This window comes from Aedes albopictus, chromosome 2 (assembly GCF_035046485.1).
Source record: "Aedes albopictus strain Foshan chromosome 2, AalbF5, whole genome shotgun sequence".
Taxonomy (NCBI): Eukaryota; Metazoa; Arthropoda; class Insecta; order Diptera; family Culicidae; genus Aedes; species Aedes albopictus.
This window is the reverse complement of record NC_085137.1, coordinates 13,523,377-13,546,776: the sequence shown is the minus strand read 5'-3', so window position 1 is coordinate 13,546,776 and position 23,400 is coordinate 13,523,377. Positions and strand designations below refer to the sequence as shown.

At 41.3% G+C, this 23,400-nt stretch overlaps 3 protein-coding genes across 3 annotated transcripts; 1 reads left to right on the top strand and 2 right to left on the bottom strand.

The window, feature by feature from the left end:
• Window positions 1–1,848: 1,848 nt before the first annotated feature.
• On the bottom strand, window positions 1,849–9,811 carry LOC109415438 (transport and Golgi organization protein 6). Its single transcript, XM_029864249.2, has 4 exons — window positions 9,612–9,811; window positions 8,103–9,553; window positions 2,410–3,285; window positions 1,849–2,303 (listed from the first exon to the last, which is right to left on the bottom strand). Exons 1-4 carry the CDS (start codon window positions 9,670–9,672, stop codon window positions 1,929–1,931), a joined length of 2,763 nt encoding a protein of 920 aa, XP_029720109.2. The 5' UTR covers window positions 9,673–9,811; the 3' UTR covers window positions 1,849–1,928.
• Window positions 9,812–9,933: 122 nt separating this feature from the next.
• On the top strand, window positions 9,934–10,649 carry LOC109429927 (NEDD8). Its single transcript, XM_019705932.3, has 3 exons — window positions 9,934–10,093; window positions 10,151–10,281; window positions 10,347–10,649. Exons 1-3 carry the CDS (start codon window positions 10,076–10,078, stop codon window positions 10,432–10,434), a joined length of 237 nt encoding a protein of 78 aa, XP_019561477.1. The 5' UTR covers window positions 9,934–10,075; the 3' UTR covers window positions 10,435–10,649.
• Window positions 10,650–11,530: 881 nt separating this feature from the next.
• Window positions 11,531–12,688, bottom strand: LOC109429888 (KRR1 small subunit processome component homolog). Its single transcript, XM_019705880.3, has one exon. It carries the CDS (start codon window positions 12,597–12,599, stop codon window positions 11,547–11,549), a length of 1,053 nt encoding a protein of 350 aa, XP_019561425.3. The 5' UTR covers window positions 12,600–12,688; the 3' UTR covers window positions 11,531–11,546.
• Between the last annotated feature and the right edge of the window lie 10,712 nt (window positions 12,689–23,400).

The following is a 23,400-nucleotide window of genomic DNA, read 5'->3' as shown; positions in this document are numbered from 1 at the left end:
TGTTATATTTATTATATATATTTTTTAATTTCTAAACACCTGTGCTTGTGGTGCCGATAATTACCTAAACATTGTAACTCGAAAAAACAGCCTATGTAGAAAAGAAGGGAAAATCTATGTTGAAAAAGTAAGCAGTTGTGATGCCGATAATTTCCTGAAAAGTGCAATTCGAAAGAAGAGCCTATGCAGCAAAGAAGGAAAAATCTATGTTGAAAATGAAAGCAGTTATAATTCCAATAATTGTACCAATTGCCTAAATTCTAAAGAAAAAGCTTGTTTAAAAAAAGGAACAGTTTTGGGTTTTTGAATGCCGAAAGGAAAACAATGTCACCACAGACAAACAGACGTAACACTTCGAACATTTTACGATTCAAATTTTAGTCTCGGAAACAGGTTCGCTTAATTCTAAAAAAAAACTAAATTTGGCCAACCATCAACTTAGGTGGCAGTAGTATCAAACTCGAACAAAAACGACGCGAGCGTCGCGGATTGGCAGTTGGTCAACCCTCAAATAAACCGTTAAATCGATGTACGATGGCAATTATCAGAGTGTTACGTTTCCTTCTTCGTTAAAAAAATGTTTGAGTCGTTATAAGAATTGTTGGCATTACAACTGCTTACATGTTCATCAACAATTTTCCCTTCATTTGCATAGGCTGTTCTTTCGAGTTGCAATTTTCAGGAAATTATCGGCATTGCAACTGCTTTCTTGTTTAACATAGATTCTCCCTTCTTTTTTGCATAGGCTGTTCTTTCGAATTGCACTTTTCTGGAAATTATGGGCATTACAGCCGCCACCGGTGTTAAAATTGCTAAAATATTTATTTAATATTTTTCTCTCTCTTGGCGGATCGACTGAGAAGTTTACTGCAGGAATTAAACGGCTACGCAGTCTTCAATACGGAAAACGAAGTTTATTGTTTGCCCGACCTTTCGACACTGGGGTTTTGTGTCATCTTCAGGGGTAACTAATTGTTCGCTTTTGGTCTTATGTTTCGTCTAACTGTAACTGTCTGGTTGTTTTGTTGTTGGTACATGACAATTTTCGTTTGTCTAGTTTTGCAACGGACTGTACGCTGTTGGCGCAAATCTACTTCTCGAACAATTAGTTACCCCTGAAGATGACACAAAACCCCAGTGTCGAAACGTCGGGCAAACAATAAACTTCGTTTTCCGTATTGAAGACTGCGTAGCCGTTTAATTCCTGCTTTAATATTTTTTTTTCAAATTTCTAAACACATGTGCTGGGGATTGGTTTCCTGGGGAATGGTTTTCTGGGGAATGTTATAGAATCTACAGGTAAGCTCTACTGAAAAAATATGTACTAAATTACGTATTATCGGAGAGTCTCTGACCTCCTCGACAACTTTGGCGATGACACTAGCCTTCCAACATGTTCCACGGTAATCGCAAAAGTTACTGATCTCAAAAAAAGATCGCTGGGCGCTAATGAGTTAACAGCTGCACGCTTATTTCAATTTCTCGAAAACGACTGAGCATAGAATTTACTCAATGATAGGATTCTTCTCATGTTTACCTCTTACTATCCTTGGAAGCAACTCAATTTCGAAAGAGTTAAGAACTTAAATGTGTTTGAGAAAAAATGTACAAAAATTTAGAACTGCTTTTCCGTAGGAACAAATACATCTACCGCTGTCTGATCTGTGAACTGAATAGAATAGAGCAAAATCAAATATTTTGATTCCTATATCGTCATCATAAAGTGATACTCTAATTAATGGATAAGTTTCGTAGCAAAGTCGATGTACCAATTTGCTGTCACTTAAATCTACATTATCATACATCTCCGCATTAGTGAAATCCATATCAATACAAGACTTAGGCCGATTATGATTTTACAACTTTATTAGTACTCCATCCTCCTTATGTGTAAGAACAAAAAAATCGATCATTGTAATAAACATTTTTTAGTCTAACATCTTTGTCAGTATGTCTCCACTCCGTGCGTTCCTCCGCCTTTCATCCGCTTCCTGCTCCTTAATACCGAATATCCGAATCTCCTTTTCCAGTTTTCCGGTCGCAAGAGCACTATTGCCCGCGTTGAAGAAATCCTTCGTCTTGGCCGTCAAGTGATCCAATCCGACGGCGGCCTGCAGTCGGGTGACGTCGTCCCTTTCCGTTTCGGCGATGAACTTCAGGAAACGATAGATCGACAGGAGGTACTCTTGGTAGTCCAGCAGGTTGTCCATACCTTCGATGAGTTGGGACAGCACGAGAATGGCCGCCCTCCGTACGGGAAGGTAGGTATCGGTCTCAATGGCTGACTTGATGACCAGGAACATCTACAAACAAGAAAATTTAGTTGTCAGATATTTTCAATAAGAGACATCAATTTTTCTTAATGTTATTTTAAAAATTATATAAAAAATTAACCAATTAAAAACCTACCTCATAGAAGAACGTGTGCACCTGATAAGACAATATTTTGCACACCATTCCCAAATTTGCCAAACTGGACGCCCGGAACTCATCCACCGGACTCTTGCACTCGTGCAGAAAACAGTTGATCAACTGTTCGCGATATTTGAACGCGATCGGTCCCATGGCTTCCACCGTTTTCATCGTTGCTTCGCCAATCTTCAATCGGTAGTCCACGTCGTTCGCACTGCTCTGGTATTCCCGGACAAGCGCCTCGATCGTTTCCGCTTCCAGCACGTTGCACAGCGCCACCAACAGTCGAACCGAGTTCAGGAAGGCGTAACTCTCCACGCTTCGGAGGTTGTCCAGCGCCAAAATCAGAACCGCATGTTTCTGGGTGAGGGTTTCCTGGTCCCGTTGCCTTAGCAGTCCGATCATCAACGTGGTGCCGTACACTTTGCAATACGGTTCCTTATCGGAGCACAAGCTGAACGCATTCTGGTACGGGGTCAATTCGGCATCGTCCTTAGGTTTGCTTCCGTCACAAATGCGATCGATTTGGGCCCTCAATTGGTCACCACAACGTTCAGAACGTTTGAACTGATTGAGAAGTTTGAGTATTTCCTGTACATCGTCGCGAGTCTGAAGCCGTTGCAAATATTCTTGGAATATCGAGAGGATTATCTCTATCAAACTTTCGTTGGCTTGCACATGGTCGATACTTTTCACCAGAAGGGATTTCACAAACGCCAGCACATCCGATGGATTTTCATAGAGTTGGCTGTGAAAGTGCTTGTGACTGACGAGTTCCATCAGGGCTTGAATGATGACGTACTTTCTCAGGAATGCTTTACACTGGGAAGCGTCCTGTTCTTCGGCGTCTAGCAGGAGGTTTCGGTCGGTGCCCTGCAAACATAAAAAGATACATTATTTGATATGTACTATGGAAACCTATGATTCTTCACAATATATATTTCTCGTTTGCATGCCATATTGATCTTACAACTTCCGCTACCTACAGTTTAATAATCAGATCCTAAATGGTCGGCGTTAAGTCAGAGGGGACCAAGATTGTTAAGGCATTTGATCAAGAACTACATGACCTACATGATGAACTACCTACATGATTTGCGAATGTTACATTTCGATACCGGAATAGATGGCTTACGACCAATGAAGTCACGTGATGCTTCAATGAGAGCTAACTGATAAGCCAATTCATTTCCAGCAACGGAAGAATGGTCAAGTACCCATACATGGTGAAGAGCGTTTTAAATTCAGCCTCTCAATTTAAGTTCGGCTAGCAATTACATACTTACTTCGACCTGGAGTTGGCCGAAGTAAGAGTTTTAATAGCAGCCTGGCTATCTCAACAGAAGTATATTAATTTGCCTATTGCATGCCGCTGACATATTGATCGCACTCGGTGCAGTGTCTACCAAGTGAGTGAAACTGATGCAGCCTTAGCTTACGAGAGTAAACACCAGCACCTGCTCGACCTTCAAGAAGGGAGCCACTAGTATAACAACGATGCCGTCTGAATCTTTCTTTCCAGATATCCAGATGTCCACTCTTCCCGGGAAGGAAATTTCGTGGAAAATGTCCTATATGGAAAATTACAAGCAATTGTAAGATCACTTGGAACAAGGAAAAATTTTGTCCCAATTCACCAAAAGTGGAAACAACGAGGTGTGTTTTGAACTGCGGTTTACAGGAGTTTCGTCTAGTAAACCGAGTACCGATAGGCGGCAAATGCAAGAAAGTTCAAGAAAGTGCTTCTTGTTTAAGATAAATGTGTAGTGGGGCAACGTCAAAGAGAACTTTGAGCGCTGCCATGGAAGTTGAAGAGAACGCTCCAGACATCGCCATTAAGCACATCCTTTGGATATGGTCTAATTTTAATTGGATCGTTCTCACTTTGCCCTTTTGCCACCACACAAGCCATCCATGAGCCAATATTGGCCGAACAACAGTTGTGTAAATGCATTTAATATACTTGGGTTTCAGACCCCACGTTGTTTGCCTGCATTGCCCGAAGGCCATACAAGCTTTCTTGATTCTGAACTCAATGTGAGGTATCCAGGAAAGCTTGGAATCAAGAATGACTCCAACGTACTTTATCTGTTCAGTCACATCGATTTCAGAATCAAAAAGACGCAAAGGTCGAACGCCATTACGGTTTCGCCTTTCCGCGAAAAGAACAATAGATGTTTTACTCGGATTAACCGAAAGGCCATATTGGCGACACCAACCCTCAACTACCTGAAGAGCGGTTTGCATCAGGTCGAAAAGGGTGCTGATGCACATTGTTCCGTCTGGGGAACATAGGGTATTTCTTGGAGGGCGAAGACCGGAGGAATTTGCTCGATTTTCCTTGGGTCTAAGCTGGCTTGCAGTGGAGGTTCGGAGCTGAGTCCACCGTAAACTCGCTGGGGTTTCGGTGAGACCTTTGCTGGATACCGTTTGGCGGCGGGATCGGATGTTCGGAGCTGAGTCCAACGTAAACTCGCTGGGGTTCCGTGGGAACTAGGCCGGACACCCTTTGGCTGACAGTTTTGCCAAGAAATCGTGGATGCCACGAATCAAACACGAAGATACACTTCTAAAACAGAACTTTATTTACTACTTGTGTACACCTTCGTGGTTCGAGAAAAACTGATCATGAATAATGAATGAACTAATGCTATGGTTATGATCGGTTGCATCTTCAAGGGGCGCTCCAACGCGTCGATGAACAGTGACCGATGGAACACACATACCAACTAACAATGTTAGGCAGCATCCATTTATTACGTAACGCTAAAATCGAAATTTTTCGACCCCCCCTCCCCCCTCCGTAACGCTTTTTTGTATGGAAACCCGAAAATTTTTGTATGAGCCGTAACGCTTGGCCATACTCCCCCCCTCCCCCTAGAGCGTTACGTAATTTGTGGATGGCGCCTTAGGTAGTCGTCGGCAAAACCATAAGTAGGAAAACCGCTAGTATTGAGTTGCCTCAATAGCGTATCTGCTACGAGATTTCACAAAAGCGGGGACAAGGCTCCCCCTTGGCGGCATCCACAAACACTCAATTTTCTAATCCCTGCTAGACGCAATTTCGAGAAACGATATCGATTTTTGAGCATTTGGTGAATGCAATTGGAAATCATTGGAGATATACCATGACCCCGTGCGGCTTCAAATATGGCATCGAAAGGCACGTTGTCAAAGGTACCCTCGATATCTAAGAAAATGCCCAAGGAGGATCGCTGTTGAGCGAATGGTTTCTCGATATCGTAAACAACCTTGTGTAAAAGAGTCACAGTGGACTTACCAGATTGGTAGGCATGTTGGTTCACATGAAGAGGCAAGTTGGCCAGATGACCATCCGGTTGTGATGATCGACAATGCGTTTTAGCATTTCAGAAGAAGAGAGGTCAAACTGATAGGTCTGAAACTCTTTGCTTCTTCATACGACGCACGACCCACTTTCGGAATAAACTTCACAGTAATATCCCGCCAAGATTTGGGAATATACCCTGTAGCAAAACTGCAAACAATTGTTTTTAAAACGAGCTTGAAATAATCAAATCCCTTCTGAAGCAAAATAGGGTAAATCTCATCTGGAGATATGAAAGGAGCAAAGCTATTAAGTGCCCACTCAATCGATTCTATAGCTACAATACTCCGAGCCGAAGCCAGGGAATCGTAACTACAAGAAAGGACATCAGGTTCATCCGAAGATGTAATATCCACACATCCAGGGAAGTGTGTGCTGAATAAGCATTCCAGAACTTCCTCATCAGAGTAAGTCAGATCGCCATTTGGCAAACGAAGTTCTTTCACTCGGAAATCCTTAGGATTTTATTTAACCGACTGACTTCACTCAAACTGGAAACATTTGTACAAAGGTTTTTCCAGCCGGATCGTTCAGCAGACGTTCCTGTAGGCCTTGCGAGCCGACCTGAAAGCCTCTGATCCAGCCGAACGTCGTCTGTTTCAACTTTTTCTACATTGTTTCCTGAGCTTTGCCAGATCAGAGTTCCACCAAGGGGTTCCTCTTGTGATCTTCACAGACCGTAGAGGGCATGCGTAGAGGGCACATATAGCCGAGGCGGTAAACGCACGGGTATTCAGCATGACCATGCTGAGGGTGACGGGTTCGATTCCCGGTCGGTCCAGGATCTTTTCGTAAAGGAAATTTCCTTGACTTCCTTGGGCATAGAGTATCTTCGTGCCTGCCACACGATATACGCATGCAAAATGGTCATTGGCAGAGGAAGCTCTCAGTTAATAACTGTGGAAGTGGTCATAGAACACTAAGCTGAGAAGCAGGCTTTGTCCCAATGAGGACGTTACGCCAAGAAGAGAGAGAGAGAGAGAGGGCATGCTTCTTCAAAAGCTTCCATGATGAAGGTCGTTGTAGTATCAACGGCATCATCTAAATCACTTGGAGTGTCAATGGATGGTGAGTATCCATGAAATTTGGCCGCAACCAAATCAGTAAAAAGATCCCAGTTTGTTGACCGGGGATTCCTGAAACGCAATGTTAGCAAAGTAACATTTAAATGTTCAAAAAAGATGTAGCGATGGTCAGATAAAGATTCTTCATCTGACACATGCCAATTGGTCAGCTCGTAACTAATTCTACTAGAGCAAAGCGTTATGTCTAACACTTCCTCTCTAGCAGATACCATGAAGGTTGGGCGGTTGCCTATGTTAAGTAATGCAAGATTTGTACTACTTAAGTACTCCATCAAACTGGAGCCTCTCAAGTTAATGTCTGAGCTGCCCCAGATGATATGGTGAGCATTAGCATCACTGCCAACAATTATAGGAAGGCCTTTTGAGGTACAGTATGCGATGACTTGTTTGAAAGCATCCGTAGGGGATGGTTCATCATGCGGTAAATAAACCAAACAATAGACGTATTTCCTGTTGAGGATTCCAACGGATACATCAATTGTGGCAGCACATACATCTCTGGTAGTTAATTCAGAGACGAGTGTAACAACGATTGCGTTGTTGACAAACACACATGCTCGAGGCATGACACGCGAGCTTGCCGTTTCATGTTTACTGAAAGTAGCAAACACCGGATTCACAAAGTTTCCTAGATAAAAATTACCCTTACGAAAGTAAGATTCTTGGACTAAGGCCACTTGGGCTGTACCAATTCGCATATGTACGTCTGCAAAGATTGATCGTTGCTGTTTTTTATGCTGTGAAGATTGATCTGAGCTATCCTAACCGTAGCCACTACCAAAACTAGGCTAGATTAAACCCTTTGCAATCACAGCATAACTAAAAATAGCAGCAATAAAACCAGATCGGTGTCGTTTGGAAAACGCCAGAGGCGAGGATACACAGAATACACTGTGTATTCGCATAATGCGAAACCATATAGGTGGGAATTCAAACTAATTATTGCGCATTTCCCACCCAATTGAACCACTTTCGCAGTTAGTAAAAGTGCGGGATCGTGAATAAAACTGCGATTCTGCATCGAATCGTGTCGGTGTCTTCTGCGCACTTATGCATTACAAGGTGCTGATTGTTTTGGAGAAACACAAGGTCCACTGCACCATTGCTCCGGTTGGCGCAGTAAGCGCGTCCTAGCACTCTATCGGCTAACCATTCATTCCTAGGCACGGTAAGCATATAGCCGCAACACACCATGAACTAGGGATCGTGGATTCTTACCACCGGAACTAAACCGGAAATAGAACAGTAATTTTACTCACCACACTAAACCGCTCGAACAGCTTCAGCAGCACTACGAACACGTCGTAGATAAGCAGGTTCCTGTTCGAGGCTTTCAAAATCTCAATCAATGTGGGCGCCAAAGTGTCTTCGTCCTGACCGTCCTCCACCTGTTGAGGGCCAATCTGCAGCGAATAGGTTTCATCACCTTTGGGTCCAATCTTTAGGTAGATCCTTGGATGAAGTTTCTTCATCACGGGGTTTTCATTTACAAGGAGAAGCTCTTCGAGGACGGATTCGAGTTGATGCTTATCGCGGTTGGATAGGCAAAATATGATTAAGGTTTGGAGGTGCTGCTGCTCTTGCATCGCAGCCGGAACCATGGAATACAATTTCAGGAAGATTTGCAGGTAAGCTGTGAGAATTGATGAGCTCAGAGAGCTGCAGGAAGATCCACTGAAGGCCATGTAATTGAGGTACAGAGACGCAGCAAGCTGCGATCGTTCTAGCAGGATTGTTCCACTGAGAAGCTCCGGTGGCTCCGCCAGTTGGTCGAATCTTCCGACGAAATAGTTGTCAATTGTGTTCCGGAGCTCTTGGTACGCCGGAGGAAGCAGATACATTTGCCTCATGCATTCGATGCAAGTGCCCACGTAGGGTAGACTCTCCTGGTCATGGCCAAACAAGGAAGCCTCGTAGAATTGAAACACATCCTGCAGCACCTGGCGATAGAACTGCTTCGTGTGACCTTTGCTGGCCACAATCTTTGCGATGATTTCGCTCTTCTTCCACGTGGGCGTTTCATCAGATGGAACGTTTGCCAGGAGAGTTCTACAGAGCACTGGGAATCCGCCTGGTTCCCCCGTCAGCCGGAGTAGTTCTAGGTGAATCTGTTTGGCGAGTTCCATCGCCAAGTTCGGAACGCCTTTGATAATCAGCAAACTTTTGAAAACCTGCTCCACAGGAAACAACCCGACATCCTTGAAAAGCTGATCTTCCTTCATGTTTGAGAAACTCCCCTGAACGAAATGATAGCTAAACACGCCAGCAATGTACTCCAGGATGCAGTTTTCCAGGCTCCCTTGGAGTGTTAAAATTTTAACTTCGAACAACTTTCGAAAAGCTTCCAGACAGAACTTTAACCGCCTTAGGCGTTCCGCTTCCTCCAGCTGCACCATCATTCGTAAGTCGCATTTCGTCAAACCTCGCAGTTCTTTAGGTAAATACAGGTTCAACGTGAACTGTCGTATCCGATCCACGGCCTGCAAGAATATCAGCTGTTCCGGGAGATTGATCAACTCCTCGTCCGCTAAAGTATCTTTCGTACCGGTTCCGGTTGAGTTGCGTTTCTGAATCAGACAGGCGGTTAGAAAACGATGTTGGACTTCTAGATACCCGACGGACAGTTTCCATAGGAAATCGTCGCTTTCGGATGAATTCAAATCCTTCTCTGCCGGTTCCAGGATAGTGTGTAGTCGCTGGACATTGAGATCTACAAAAACGAATAAACATAAGGATCACTGGTATGGAACGCAATTGCGTGCACTGACCTTGGAAGTTTGCGGCAACTAAATCATTCAAAACTTTAAGAATTGCACTTGATTCCATCATTCGTAGAGATTTGATACATATAATTGAAGCACTTACGCGAAAACTTCTATTTTATGTTAACTTTTGATAAAAATCGTAGTAAGACGAGCATGCCGCTGTTTGTTTGTAAACTGCTCAAAGTTAATCGACACAAGGTATATTCCATAAGCACGCTTAAAAAATTACAGTCAACGGATTCGCCGCGCTCTTTTTGGATTCTGCATTCCACCGACGATTTTGAAGGGAGCATTTGTATGTCGACTCGCGAAACGAATGAAGCGCCGAAACTGTCACCTTTCGGCTGATTTCGTAAAAGCGACCATCAGCAGCAGAACACTCATCGGGGACAAAAAGTCAAGCTCAATCCAAATATCGTCAAAAAATCGCCTTTTCATCCACAAACTAGGGCAGAAAATAATCCAAAATGCTGATCAAAGTGAAGGTAAGTCACTGCGGCTTCGGTGCGATGCGGAAATAACCCAAATCGGTTGCATTTCAGACCCTCACCGGAAAGGAAATCGAGATCGACATTGAGCCCACGGACAAAGTGGACCGAATCAAGGAACGGGTGGAGGAAAAAGAAGGAATCCCCCCGCAGCAGCAGCGTCTGATTTTCTCCGGCAAACAGATGTGAGTTTTGAATATGTCAGCTAGTGATGGTTTGTTGTATTAATTGAATCCGCTTTTTCGAATAGGAACGATGATAAAACAGCACAGGATTACAAGGTACAGGGTGGTTCCGTGCTCCACTTGGTCCTAGCTTTGCGCGGGGGTCGTCTGTAGAGCTTGGAGGATGTCGTTGGATCGCCCGAGGCCGGAGGCCGGAATAATTTTGTGATGCATGTGAGACAACGCCAGCAGGACTTCCATCGAGTCCGGAATGCGGAAGTAAGATCGTAAGCTCACTTTGGTTCTCTTTTCTCTGATAAGGTTAAATTATTCTGTTTTATCTCCCTAAATTTCTGAAGAATAAATCTACGAAAGTGGTCTGAAAGGAATATGAGACTTTAGTAACACAGTTTTTGATGAAGATGCCATTCCGGGTTAGGATTAGTGTCATGGGTATGTCCGATGAAGCATCCGAGAATACATTTATGGCTGCCACAATGGCCGACGTAACACTAATCTTGAAAATTCGTAAACAAATACACCTGATATGGATTATCTGCTCTAATTTGAAGTGAGCAAAAGCCAGGATGAACAAATTCAGTACAACTCGATGCTTTGTTCTTTGTTTGTCAGATTTGTGCTTATGAAGGCTATAGAGTCTGGGTCCATTTGGGAATGGGCACTTAACTTAATACTGCACGTATATGATCGTGTCCCAAAAATAAAGTGAATCGGTTATGAATTGAAAGAGTTATAGCGCCCAAAATAGGTCCCCCTACTCAAATGGTTCCTGACCCTATGCAAAATTGAACGTGGATTTCTTGATGTTCGACCTCACTTTTATTGGTTTTGGGATGTCTGCAGATTTGTTATACCGCATTTAGTTCACCACTGGACTGCGAACTGCGACTTCTATAGTGCGAAAACGTAAATAAAAGTGCGCGATTGCATCAAATCAGGATGATGTCTTCGGCGCACTAATTCTTCAATCTATGGTGAACAAGTGCTCTGAAGACACCGAGTTGATTTGATGCAATCGCGCACTTTTATTAGCGTTTTCGCACTCGTGAAAACTAGTGCGATAGTCCAGTGGTGAACTAAATGCGCTATAACTATAACTGCTTATTTTGGCAACCAAATGATGGGTTGTTTGTATATAAGCGGTGTATGATTCATGCGTCCCTCAGACTTACCCACCAGATAATATTTACCATATTACTAAACTGTTCTCTAAAGGAAGTCATCACATAAATTTACCTACATTTCATACAATCATTCACAACAGTTTATTTACCCATCTTTGCCTTCTTATTGGCCTTGGCAATTTTCGACTTCAACGCTTTCACATCCACCTTATTGCTATCACCGGCAGCCTTTTTCGCTGGCTTACCCTCATCCGGAGCGACAAAGTCCCGCTCTCGTCGTTGTTTCTGAACGTTGGAATTCTTCTGTTCCTTCTCGCGCCGCTCCTGCGTCCGTTTGGCCTTCTTCTGAGCCTCGGTGAGGAAGTACTCGCCGGAAGCCAGCTCTTTGTCGACCTTGCTCTCGAGCAACGGCGGAGGGAACGGCGTATATTCCTTCTTTTTCTTCTGCTGCTGCTCCTTGGGCTTCTTCCGCTTGGTCGTGTTTTTCGCTTGGAATTTGGGAAGGAACCGTTCCCAATTTTCCTCCTTCAGTTTATCGTCTTTCATCAGTTCCCGCTTGATCATCAAAGCTTTGATGTTGTAAATCGGATGAATATTCTTCATAGTTTCTTCGACAACCTTTCGCACGCATTGCAATCCTTTGTACGGCCCAATAGCTGAGACTGTAGCCCCTTGCACCAGAACATAGCAGTTGGTCAACAGTTCCAGTGATTTCAGAGTGCATCCATTGGGTCCAATCAATCGGTTACGCCTCTTCACAAACTTTGCCTTGTTCCGAACCAGGTTCTTGATCTTAATGATGTCGCAGCTTATCTCATCGTCCAGCACCTTCACGGCCTGTTCGAACGGAACCGATCTCGAAAGCAGCTTGATCAAATCTCTCGCCTTCAGAATGATGAAAGGATCCCACGTACTCCGGGTAGTTTTTACCGTCATGTTACCTTGAATCAAATCCAGTTCCGCCTTCAGGTGGTGTCCATCCAGAGCCTTCTCCACCAGGGGCCAACATTCCTTGATGTACTTTTCGCGGTACTTCGGGAACAGGCAGGAGAACGAACTTTCCTCGGCGAGTCCTTGGGGGTTATCTGCCTTCTTAAATTCAGGTATTTTCAGCAGCCACGCATTTTCAACCGGTCCGGTAAAGTGCTCGATGTCTCCGGCTTGATCGTTGGTGTCCGATTCCGAATCGCTCATGGTTTTTTGATGATCACTTGTTACAAAATAGAAACTTTTGAATTATTTTTCAAGTAGAACGAGCTAGGTATCAACGCACGTTGTTTTTATTTACATGTGTGGAACAGTGTGAAGCATGATGTGAAGTCGTGAATTTGACGTTTCAAAATCTTCACACCAGAATCCATCTCCGCCCTTAAGAAATTTTTCTGATTCACGTATACACTGAAATTAAAATATAAGTAATTTAGGTGTTTGCTTGGGTTTTTGTCGTAGGAATACGTTAGGGACAAGACAGATATTGCGGCGCTCATAACAAATCCACATTGGGCGGCGGCGATATGCCCGCGAGGAGATTCCCGCGATACAGACGCAATGTCAAAATCGAACAGATACTGTCACCCACCCAGCAGCAGCCTTCAGGCCGATATCAAGACAAAAGTTATCACAATGACAACTCAGGTGGCCAGAAATCGTAATAATATTTATCGCGACATTGATTCACTATACGCATCACCTTGTCGACTTTGTGTTTAATGCGAGGTATGGACTACAAACGGAATCGCTCAAGTAATTTTCGTTCAGTGCATCATTTTTTCGTGACCGGAATGGTCAATGAATTTAACACAGCAATCCCCATTAGACGTTTCGTTTCAGCTGCGTACTAGGATCCGGAATAAAGCGACGCTTTCTTATTTCTTGAGCGATACCTTGCCTGAATTTTCCACGCAACGAGATAGGCCAAGAAATTTCTTGCTATCAGCGTACGACCCATAATAATCGGGATGTTATTTAGGGTCTGTTCCAATTGGAGAATTAAAAATAATTTTCACTTAAACTTGACAGTTCGATAATTATTTCCTTATATTTGTTTATTTGTTTATTTGTTTATTTATTTATACCTCATCTGACTTTACTCTTAATGAGGATTAAGATGGGGAAAAGCCCTTTTGAAAGAACGAAGTCCAATCAAAAGGGCATAAAAACCCCATATTTTTTTTTTCTGAAAACAATACAATATAACATAAAAGATCACATACAATCGAGTATAAAAAAAACACATATTATATAACAATAGTCAAATGTCCAAAAATACTAAAAATAACTTAACAACTAAAATACTAATCAGCTAATTCCGCATCATGAAGGTTGTTGTCGCTCGTAGTAAAGGTGTTGATTGAATACCGAGAAAAAACAAAAACTCAGGAAGCAACTTTCTTCAGGGCTAGGTATATTGGAGAGTTACTCACCTGATTGTAAATCTATCCGCTCACACAGATTCCGCATGTCAAGCAAGTTGTTTAAGTCGGCTTTTAAATGTTGATATCGAGATCGAGAAGTCGAACAGATGATATACGTTGTTGAATTCGCGACACATAGCAGTAACGGGTTCGTTGAGTCCATATTCAGTTCTCCGAAATTCAGGTCTCAGCGGATCTCTCACACGCAAGCTAACTGATGGTGCATAAAAGTCCAGCTTTTCCAGGATGTTCGGTGCATCAGTTATTCCTAATATCAGTTTACCGACAAATGAAGCTCTGAATGAGTTCCGTCGGAAGCGCAGCGTTTCCATGCTAAGTAGACGGCATCGAATCTCGTATTCCGGCATGTTTGCAATGTCAATTTCTTGATTTTGCTTTGGCTGACCAAGCCATGTGGGAAATTACACTGTTGAAAATGCTTTGACATCCATGTGCACAACAGAACATGTGCTCGATGAACAAATTGAGATTTGAAATTATGAAAAGAAATCCACGTACTCCGGTGAGACTCGAACTCACGACTCCCAATTCGCTAGACGGGCGCTTCTATTCCTTCAAGCTACGGAGTCACTCGACTATCTCCGTCGCCAGCAGGCCTAGAACTGAACTCGATTCCACAATCGCACATGGTTATCTTCTTTTCACAATCCAAACCCCCTTCGGATGGGATTAGATGAACATCTAACACATTGTCTGTTGTGCACATCTCGGTGCACATGTATGTCAAAGCGGGAGAGGAAGTTATTTTTAATTGTCGAGAGCTTCGGGCACTGCCTTCCAATCACTTATTGGTATGGCAATTAGTGTGCAGTCGGATTCTCAACGGGTCGGTCCTCGGCCGACCGAATACGGTAAGGGTGACCGTAGCACCTTACAAATGTCAATTTCTTGATTTTGCTTTGGCTGACCAAGCCATGTGGGAAATTACACTGTTGAAAATGCTTTGACATCCATGTGCACAACAGAACATGTGCTCGATGAACAAATTGAGATTTGAAATTATGAAAAGAAATCCACGTACTCCGGTGAGACTCGAACTCACGACTCCCAATTCGCTAGACGGGCGCTTCTATTCCTTCAAGCTACGGAGTCACTCGACTATCTCCGTCGCCAGCAGGCCTAGAACTGAACTCGATTCCACAATCGCACATGGTTATCTTCTTTTCACAAGTGCCCGAAGCTCTCGACAATTAAAAATAACTTCCTCTCCCGCTTTGACATACATGTGCACAACAGACAATGTGTTAGATGTTCATCTAATCCCATCCGAAGGGGGTTTGGATTGTGAAAAGAAGATAACCATGTGCGATTATGGAATCGAGTTCAGTTCTAGGCCTGCTGGCGACGGAGATAGTCGAGTGACTCCGTAGCTTGAAGGAATAGAAGCGCCCGTCTAGCGAATTGGGAGTCGTGAGTTCGAGTCTCACCGGAGTACGTGGATTTCTTTTCATAATTTCAAATCTCAATTTGTTCATCGAGCACATGTTCTGTTGTGCACATGGATGTCAAAGCATTTTCAACAGTGTAATTTCCCACATGGCTTGGTCAGCCAAAGCAAAATCAAGAAATTGACATTTGTAAGGTGCTACGGTCACCCTTACCGTATTCGGTCGGCCGAGGACCGACCCGTTGAGAGTCCGACTGCACACTAATTGCCATACCAATAAGTGATTGGAAGGCAGTGCCCGAAGCTCTCGACAATTAAAAATAACTTCCTCTCCCGCTTTGACATACATGTGCACAACAGACAATGTGTTAGATGTTCATCTAATCCCATCCGAAGGGGGTTTGGATTGTGAAAAGAAGATAACCATGTGCGATTGTGGAATCGAGTTCAGTTCTAGGCCTGCTGGCGACGGAGATAGTCGAGTGACTCCGTAGCTTGAAGGAATAGAAGCGCCCGTCTAGCGAATTGGGAGTCGTGAGTTCGAGTCTCACCGGAGTACGTGGATTTCTTTTCATAATTTCAAATCTCAATTTGTTCATCGAGCACATGTTCTGTTGTGCACATGGATGTCAAAGCATTTTCATGTTTGCAATATTATTCCATGGTAGTAATCTCAAAGCATATCTTGTGAATCTGGCCTGAATAGCTTCCAATCTCAAAATCCAGATATTCGTGTAAGGACTCCACACAACGCACGCCGTCTCAAGCGTTGAACGGACCAGCGAATAATATAGCGATCGTAGGCTGAACGGATCTGAAAATTCTTTTGTTGTTCGCATAATAAAACCCAAGTTTCTGTTGGCTCTCGCAATTATGTCGGAATAATGATTCCGGAATGTTAGATTGGCGTCTAGAAGAACTCCGAGGTCCTTGACGACAGTTACACGTGACAGCTGAGTACCGCAAATTTGGTAATTCCATATTATTGGCGTTTTTTTTCCGATTGAACGAAATGACTGTACATTTCTGTGCACTTAAAGTCATATGATTCCTAAGGCACCAGTCCTGGAAGAGGTCAACCATCCGCTGCAGTTCAACACAATCTTCGCGTTTCTTTATAACAAGATATATCTTCAGATCGTCAGCATAAACTATGCGGTAACCACGTGGTAGTAGGCAGCAAACATCATTAAAGAATATTGAGAACAATAGCGGACCCAAGTTACTGCCCTGGGGTACACCAGAGTTGTTTGTGAAGTGATTCGATTGTACGTCACGTATTTTGACAGACAGGTGCCGATTTTTCAGGTAAGATTCGAGCCAACGGGTGAAGAACGGAGGAGCTCCTAATCGTTCTAATTTAGATATTAGGATAAGGTGATCAACCCGATCGAAAGCTGATTTAAGATCAGTGTAGACTGCATCAATTTGATAGCCCTCTTCAATGTGTCTCAAGCAGTGTGATGTGAATTGTACCAAATTTGTATCAATGGAACGGCCCGGAAAAAATCCATGTTGGTCAGATGAAATATAACATTTGGAAGCGGAGAATAGAACATCGCTAACTAGAATTTCGAGAAGCTTCGACCCAGCGCACAGTGATGTAATTCCTCTGTAGTTTTTCACATCCCGCTTATCTCCTTTTTTGTACACAGGAAACATGTAGGACTCTTTCCATTTGGTGGGAAATGTAGATTCAGCGATTGACCTATTGCATATGATGGTGAGTGGGACACACAATGATGCAGCGCACTTCCGTAGTATGATCGAGGGTATACCGTCAGGACCTGCTGCAGATGATGATTTCATTTTATTCAGCGCCTTTAGAACTTCATTTTCAGAAAAACGGAAGCTTTCGATGGTTATAACATCACTGGGGACATCAGCCAAAGCGTTACTGATTAAATGCACAGCAGCAGGCTCTTTGGGGCGATTCAAATATGACGTCCATCATTTTTCGGGGATTTTAGAACCCCCCCTCCCCCCTCTGTCACGCTTTTTCGTATACCTTATACATGGAGTGTCACACTTTCTCAGACCCCCCCTCCCCCCTAAACTATGGACGTCATTTTTGAATGACCCTTTTATGAAAAACACTTGAAAAGTGTTTAGCAAAGAGGTTGCACATTTCACCACCGGATTCAGCTACTTCCTCGTCAAGAAATACAGTTGATGGTAAGCCAGCTTCTTTTCTTTTGGCATTCATAAAAGACCAGAACAGTTTCGGGTTGCGCTTCATGTTTGATTCAATCCGTTTGGTGTACCGAGCATGTAGAGTTGTATTGTAGAATCTGTATCTGTTACTGGCAATGCTAAAAGCCCGTTTGTTCTCCAGTGTTCTCATGTTCGTGTATCTTCTGAGAGCATTAGATCTACGACGTTTTAACTGACGCAAATGACCATTCGACCATGGAGGTTTTCTTTGTGGTCGAGGAGCTGGGACGTGATAAAGAAATAGCTGATTTAGATTATCAGTGAAGAAACCTACCGCACTGTCCACATCAGGAGCGCTAAGTAGCGGAGTCCAGTCAATTTGAGAAATCGCGTGATTTAGAGCAATAAAATTAGCTTTGTGAAAGGCAACTGGAGAACTGTCAAGTTTAAGTATCGAACTGTCAAATGTAAGTAAAAATTAATTTTAACTCGCCAATTGGAACAGACCCTAAGTGATGCTGCAGGGGGATGCGGCTTCATCTTTTCCATTCCCACATTGCGTCTGTATCGCGTGCCTGTCCTTGCGGATTTTCTGACCATCAGGTCGCTCATAGTGGTGCGGTCAAATTTTTGCAACTTGATGGAAAAAAAGAAGACAAACGCGTTTCGCGGATTTATCTTGCCACAATACTATGTACGATTACATCGTTTTGATGTAATATCTTATGTTCTTATGTGTACATCGTCCGATGTAATATTCATGCAACCGACGTATTTATTGATCGGGTTGCAGCAGTTCAGATGTAATATAACACACCAGTTTATTCTGTGCACGGAAATTAAATAAAAAGTTATTTAGGTTTTTGACGTAGGACTACGTCTCTCGTTTCAATTGGGTTCTTTAGGGGTATCCGGATTATTCCATAATCGGATTCTCCGCCCAAAATTTATTCGAAATCAAAAAATTTCATAATTTTTGGAGTCCGGGAACTATTTTTAAAATGCATTTAAAGTTTGTATGGGGAAATTTTTTTGTTCGGGTCGAACTGTCACTTTATCGATTGAACTGTCATTCTATCCACGAAAATTAAAATTGGTTTTGTTAATTTAACCATCAAAACAAAGGTATTGGAATCCAATAAATTCACGTTATGCTCAGAAAAATGAGCTCTTTCGATTAGGCTATAGAAAATAGCAATATTTTATTCACTAAACAACCCAATTGGCATCCTAATAAATATTGTTCGTGCAGTTGAAAATCGGAGTTTTTGACAAACGAAAATCGATTTTTCTCCTAAACCGTGTGTCGGACGTACGTCGGGCACAGTGCGCTGGATAGAGGGCCAGGTCCGCTGACCAGCGCACTACGTCCGACGTTACGTTTCACGTATGGATTTTGAGAAAATTCGATTGTCGGGTGTGGGGAAACTTCGGGTTTCAACCGCGACGACAATATGGGAAAAATTTGACCATCGAGTTTTAGAAAACGGGTGTTGCTCAAAAGTCTCGTCTCCTCAAAACAAGTCCCCAACCGGACTTCGCTAGGCAGCACTTGAATTACCGAAATACATATGTTGCCACCTAATTAGGAGGTACGAAAAACATGCTTCTTGCAAGTACCTCATTTGTGGGGCAACATGACATGAAGCTAAGATAGCTACTATTAAACTGCACTAATATGCTACTACTTAGTTGTATTATGAATTTTTTATGAAATACATGCAAAATGCATTGAAAAGATGTACACTAACAAACCGAAAAATGATTTTTCACTAAAGTGTTGATTAAGGTGGCCCACATTTATACGAAAAACAAATATTTCAAAAAATGCCAAGTCTTACCTCCTAAATCAGTTGTGTTGGACTCCCAGAAGCTACGTTCAAAATTTGAGCAAAATCGGTTGAGCCTAAGGGGGCGCTCAAAACGCTTGAAGTTTGTATGGGAAAACTTGGCCAAATGTATGCAGAAATTTTAAGTTTTCGGATTTTGCCGCTAGGTGGCGCTGTAAGCGTTCAATAATCAAACCCTTTGGTATTATTGTAGGTGACTATATGCCAAACAACTTTGTCGAAGACCGCAAGTTGATCCAACGTCTGTGAAAAAAGTTATACCCTAGGCAAAGTGAGGCAAAGTATTGAGATTTCATTATTGATATTATTCCTTTACATGTATTGGAAAAATAAAAATAAAGTTTATCCTCACTTTTCCTAGGGTATAACTTTTTTCACAGACGTTGGATCAACTTGCGGTCTTCGACAAAGTTGTTTGGCATATAGTCACCTACAATAATACCAAAGGGTTTGATTATTGAACGCCACCTAGCGGCAAAATTCGAAAACTTAAAATTTCTGCATACATTTGGCCAAGTTTTCCCATACAAACTTCAAGCGTTTTGAGCGCCCCCTTAGGCTCAACCGATTTTGCTCAAATTTTGAACGTAGATTCTGGGAGTCCAAAACAACTGATTGAGGAGGTAAGACTTAGCATTTTTCGAAATTTTTGTTTTTCATATAAGTGTGGGCCACCTTAATGGCCACTTGGGCCACATCCCTGGGGGCACCCGGGACATATCCGGTTCATGAGACTGCTTGATTGTGTCGGTTGAGAAATGCCTGCTACACTTTCTTGATTTCAGCCTTTCGTATTCAGCCTTTTGAAATTCAGCCTGATGTTACAATCCCAATTAATGCTACCTTGGACGAATTTCGCGCCTCGACTCGACCAGTGGTTGGCAATACCCTCTCAGAATCGAATGAAACTTGGTGGGCATAAAGACTAGGTTTTTATAAGCAACTTTGCATACTTAAATTTTCGAAAATTTTCAAGAGTAACATTTGAAGAGGGCCTAATTTTTTTTCGAAGAATTTTTTAAAATCGATGTAACTCAAAAATGACAAGACCTATAGAAAAGTGTTGTATAGGGGACTTTTAGAGAATTGTCCAAGCTTTCATGAAAAAATATTTTAAAAATTCTAAATACATTTTTACATGCTAAAAAATATATTTTTAAAATTAACAGTCAATTTACAGAAAATGCCCACTTTTCTATGTTTTGAAATTTTCTTCCAAGAAAGTCAATATTGTTGCCTAACTTTCCTCCATACATCACAAGATGGGCACTTTTAAGGAAAAAAAGTTTTTCTAACAAAAACTTTTTCATGTTATTTTTTTAGCGTGTTGCGCATTCACTCGTACAGGATGTATCATGAATCCTTATACCCATTTAATAACACTCAATGGGCATTACAACTTTGTTTGATTGGGTGCCTTCTTTTTCTTGGCGTTACATCCCAACTGGAATAGAACCTGTTTCTCAGCTTGTTTTGATATCTGAATGCTTAAAACAGCATTCTGTTTGCTGAAATTGTATTATTGTGTGCCTAGAACCAGTGAACTAACATCATTATTAGAAGCGAATGATAAAGAATCGGTTTTATTTCAACAATGGCTAACCACTGATCGATGCAATTTGGAAACTATTACTAAGACTATAGACGAGTTTGTTCCGTATTTTGTAGAAAAAGTTGATAACCTTATAACTCATGATTTCATTTATAAAGAACAATCCTCATTTTTGCGGGATGGAAAAGAATCTCTTAAACAGGGTGAAGTATTAACAATTTGTGACTTTTCAGAAAATTATTCATTTATCATTCAAAATTCAGCTCAAGGTTACCATTGGAATAATTCTCAAGCTACCATTCACCCCTTTGAAGTGTACTACAGAAAAGAAAATAAGTTGGAAAACTTGAGCTTTATAATAATATCTGAAGTACTTACACACGATACTACAGCAGTTCAGTTATTTATATCAAAACTGCTGGATTTCATTAAACAATCGATTGATTTCTCAAAAATTACTTTCATGTCAGATGGAGCAGCAGCTCATTATAAGAACAAAAAAAAATTTGCCAGTTTGTGCAGTTTTCGGTCGAATTATGGATTGGAAGCAGAATGGCACTTCTTCGCAACTTCACATGGCAAAGGTCCATGTGACGCTGTTGGAGATACTCTCAAGCGAATGGCAAAACGAGCGAGTCTTGCTCGAGATTATGGAAACACAATCACAACTCCTCGAGAACTGTATGACTGGGCAGTTAAACAGTCAGATATACATATAACAAAATTGAATTTCTGCTTTATTTCAAATGAACAATATGCAAAAATGACGGATGAACTTGAAGAACTATACACATACAGTCACGTAAAAACAATACCTGGTACACAAAAATTTCATTCATTTGTGCCAATTTCTGAAAATCAAATTGAAGCGAAGAAGTTTTCGAATTCAAAAGATAATCCAAAAAAGTTTACTTTGTTTCAGATAGACTAAAGATCTAATATTCAAAAAACGTTACAAAAGAATGTATAAAAGAAGGATGTATATATTGTAGAAAAGAAAATAATTGAATACACATATAATACATATGTACATATTTCATCAATACACAAGCGTTTTCATTGATATAAAACCCTAAAAGCAAATTTGTCTTGAGCCCTTTCCAATATCAAGCACGTTTTCAATGTCAAGCACGTTAAGATATTAAAAAAGTAGTTGAGCCCATTAAGTTTTAATGGATTGTCATTAGGATTCTGGATACATTACTGTACAAGTTAATGCACAACACGCAAAAAAAAAATAAAATAAAAAGGTTTTTTTTAGAAAAAAATTTTTTTCCCTCAAAGTGCCCATCTTGTGATGTATGGAGGAAAGTTAGGCAACTATATTGTCTTTCTTGGGAAAAAAAAATTCAAAACATAAAAAAGTGGACTTTTTTTTGTAAATTGACTTTTAATTTTGAAAAGATATTTTTTAGCGTGTAAAACATTTTTTTATATTTTTTAAATATGTTTTCTTGAAAGCTTGGACAATCCCCTAAAAGTCCCCCATACATCACTTTTTTGTACAACTTATCATATTCGAGTTATTTTTTTTTTGTGAAAAAACGGCTAATGCGCAACACGCTAAAAAACTAACATGAAAAAGTTTTTGTTAGAAAAACTTTTTTTTCTTGAAAGTGCCCATCTTGTGATGTATGGAGGGAAGTTAGGCAAAAATATTGACTTTCTTGGAAAAAAATCAAAACATAAAAAAGTGGGCATTTTCTGTAAATTGACTTTTAATTTTAAAAATATATTTTTAGCGTGTAAAAATGTATTTAGAATTTTTAAAATATTTTTTCATGAAAGCGTGGACAATTCTCTAAATGTCACCCATACATCACTTTTTTGTACATCTTATCATATTCGAGTTATTTTTTGTGAAAAAAAAACGGTTAAAGAACTTTGACTCATTTTAAATGTTAGTCTAGGTTAATTTTGAAAAAAAAACAAAATACGCAAAGTTGCTTGAAAAGGTAAAGTCTTGAAACATACAAAATTTCATAACATTCTGAGGGGGTGCTGCCAACCCCGAAGGCGAGTTGGTGCGAAATTCGTCCTTGGTGAAAATCATCAGTCTGACAACTGCGGTAGTTTTTCAATCTTCCGTAGTGGACAATTTTCTCAAAATTAGCAATATAAAAGTTCAAAAATTATATGTCTTTAAAAATAGTGTTTTAAATTTTGCTTCTTTGTATGAAAAAAATCCTTTGATCACTGGAATGTGATCTTTGGTAATGCACGTAACCGAATTTGTTCCGCATTGACAACAAAGCAAGTTAATAATGTTCTGGTCAAGGTTGATACTACTTACCAATAATATACTATATGTTAAATATGATTTTGAGATTCTAAATAGTATCAATCCACCAAAAAGTGTGATATTTCATCGAGCCCTAAGAGTGACATTTTTTATTCAAGCTTTTTTCGATGATTTATCAAGAATCAACAAATTGCTCTAAAAACCTAATTTTTATTTTCACGGGAACTGCTGGCAACTTCGAGGATGACATTATTAAATTTTTGATTCGATTTTCGCTAGATTTGATTAGATACTTCGGATAATGTTTCGAACCAATCTCGCCCCTCTGACCCATTGGGGATTGTAACATAAGGCTGAATTTCAAAAGGCTGAATG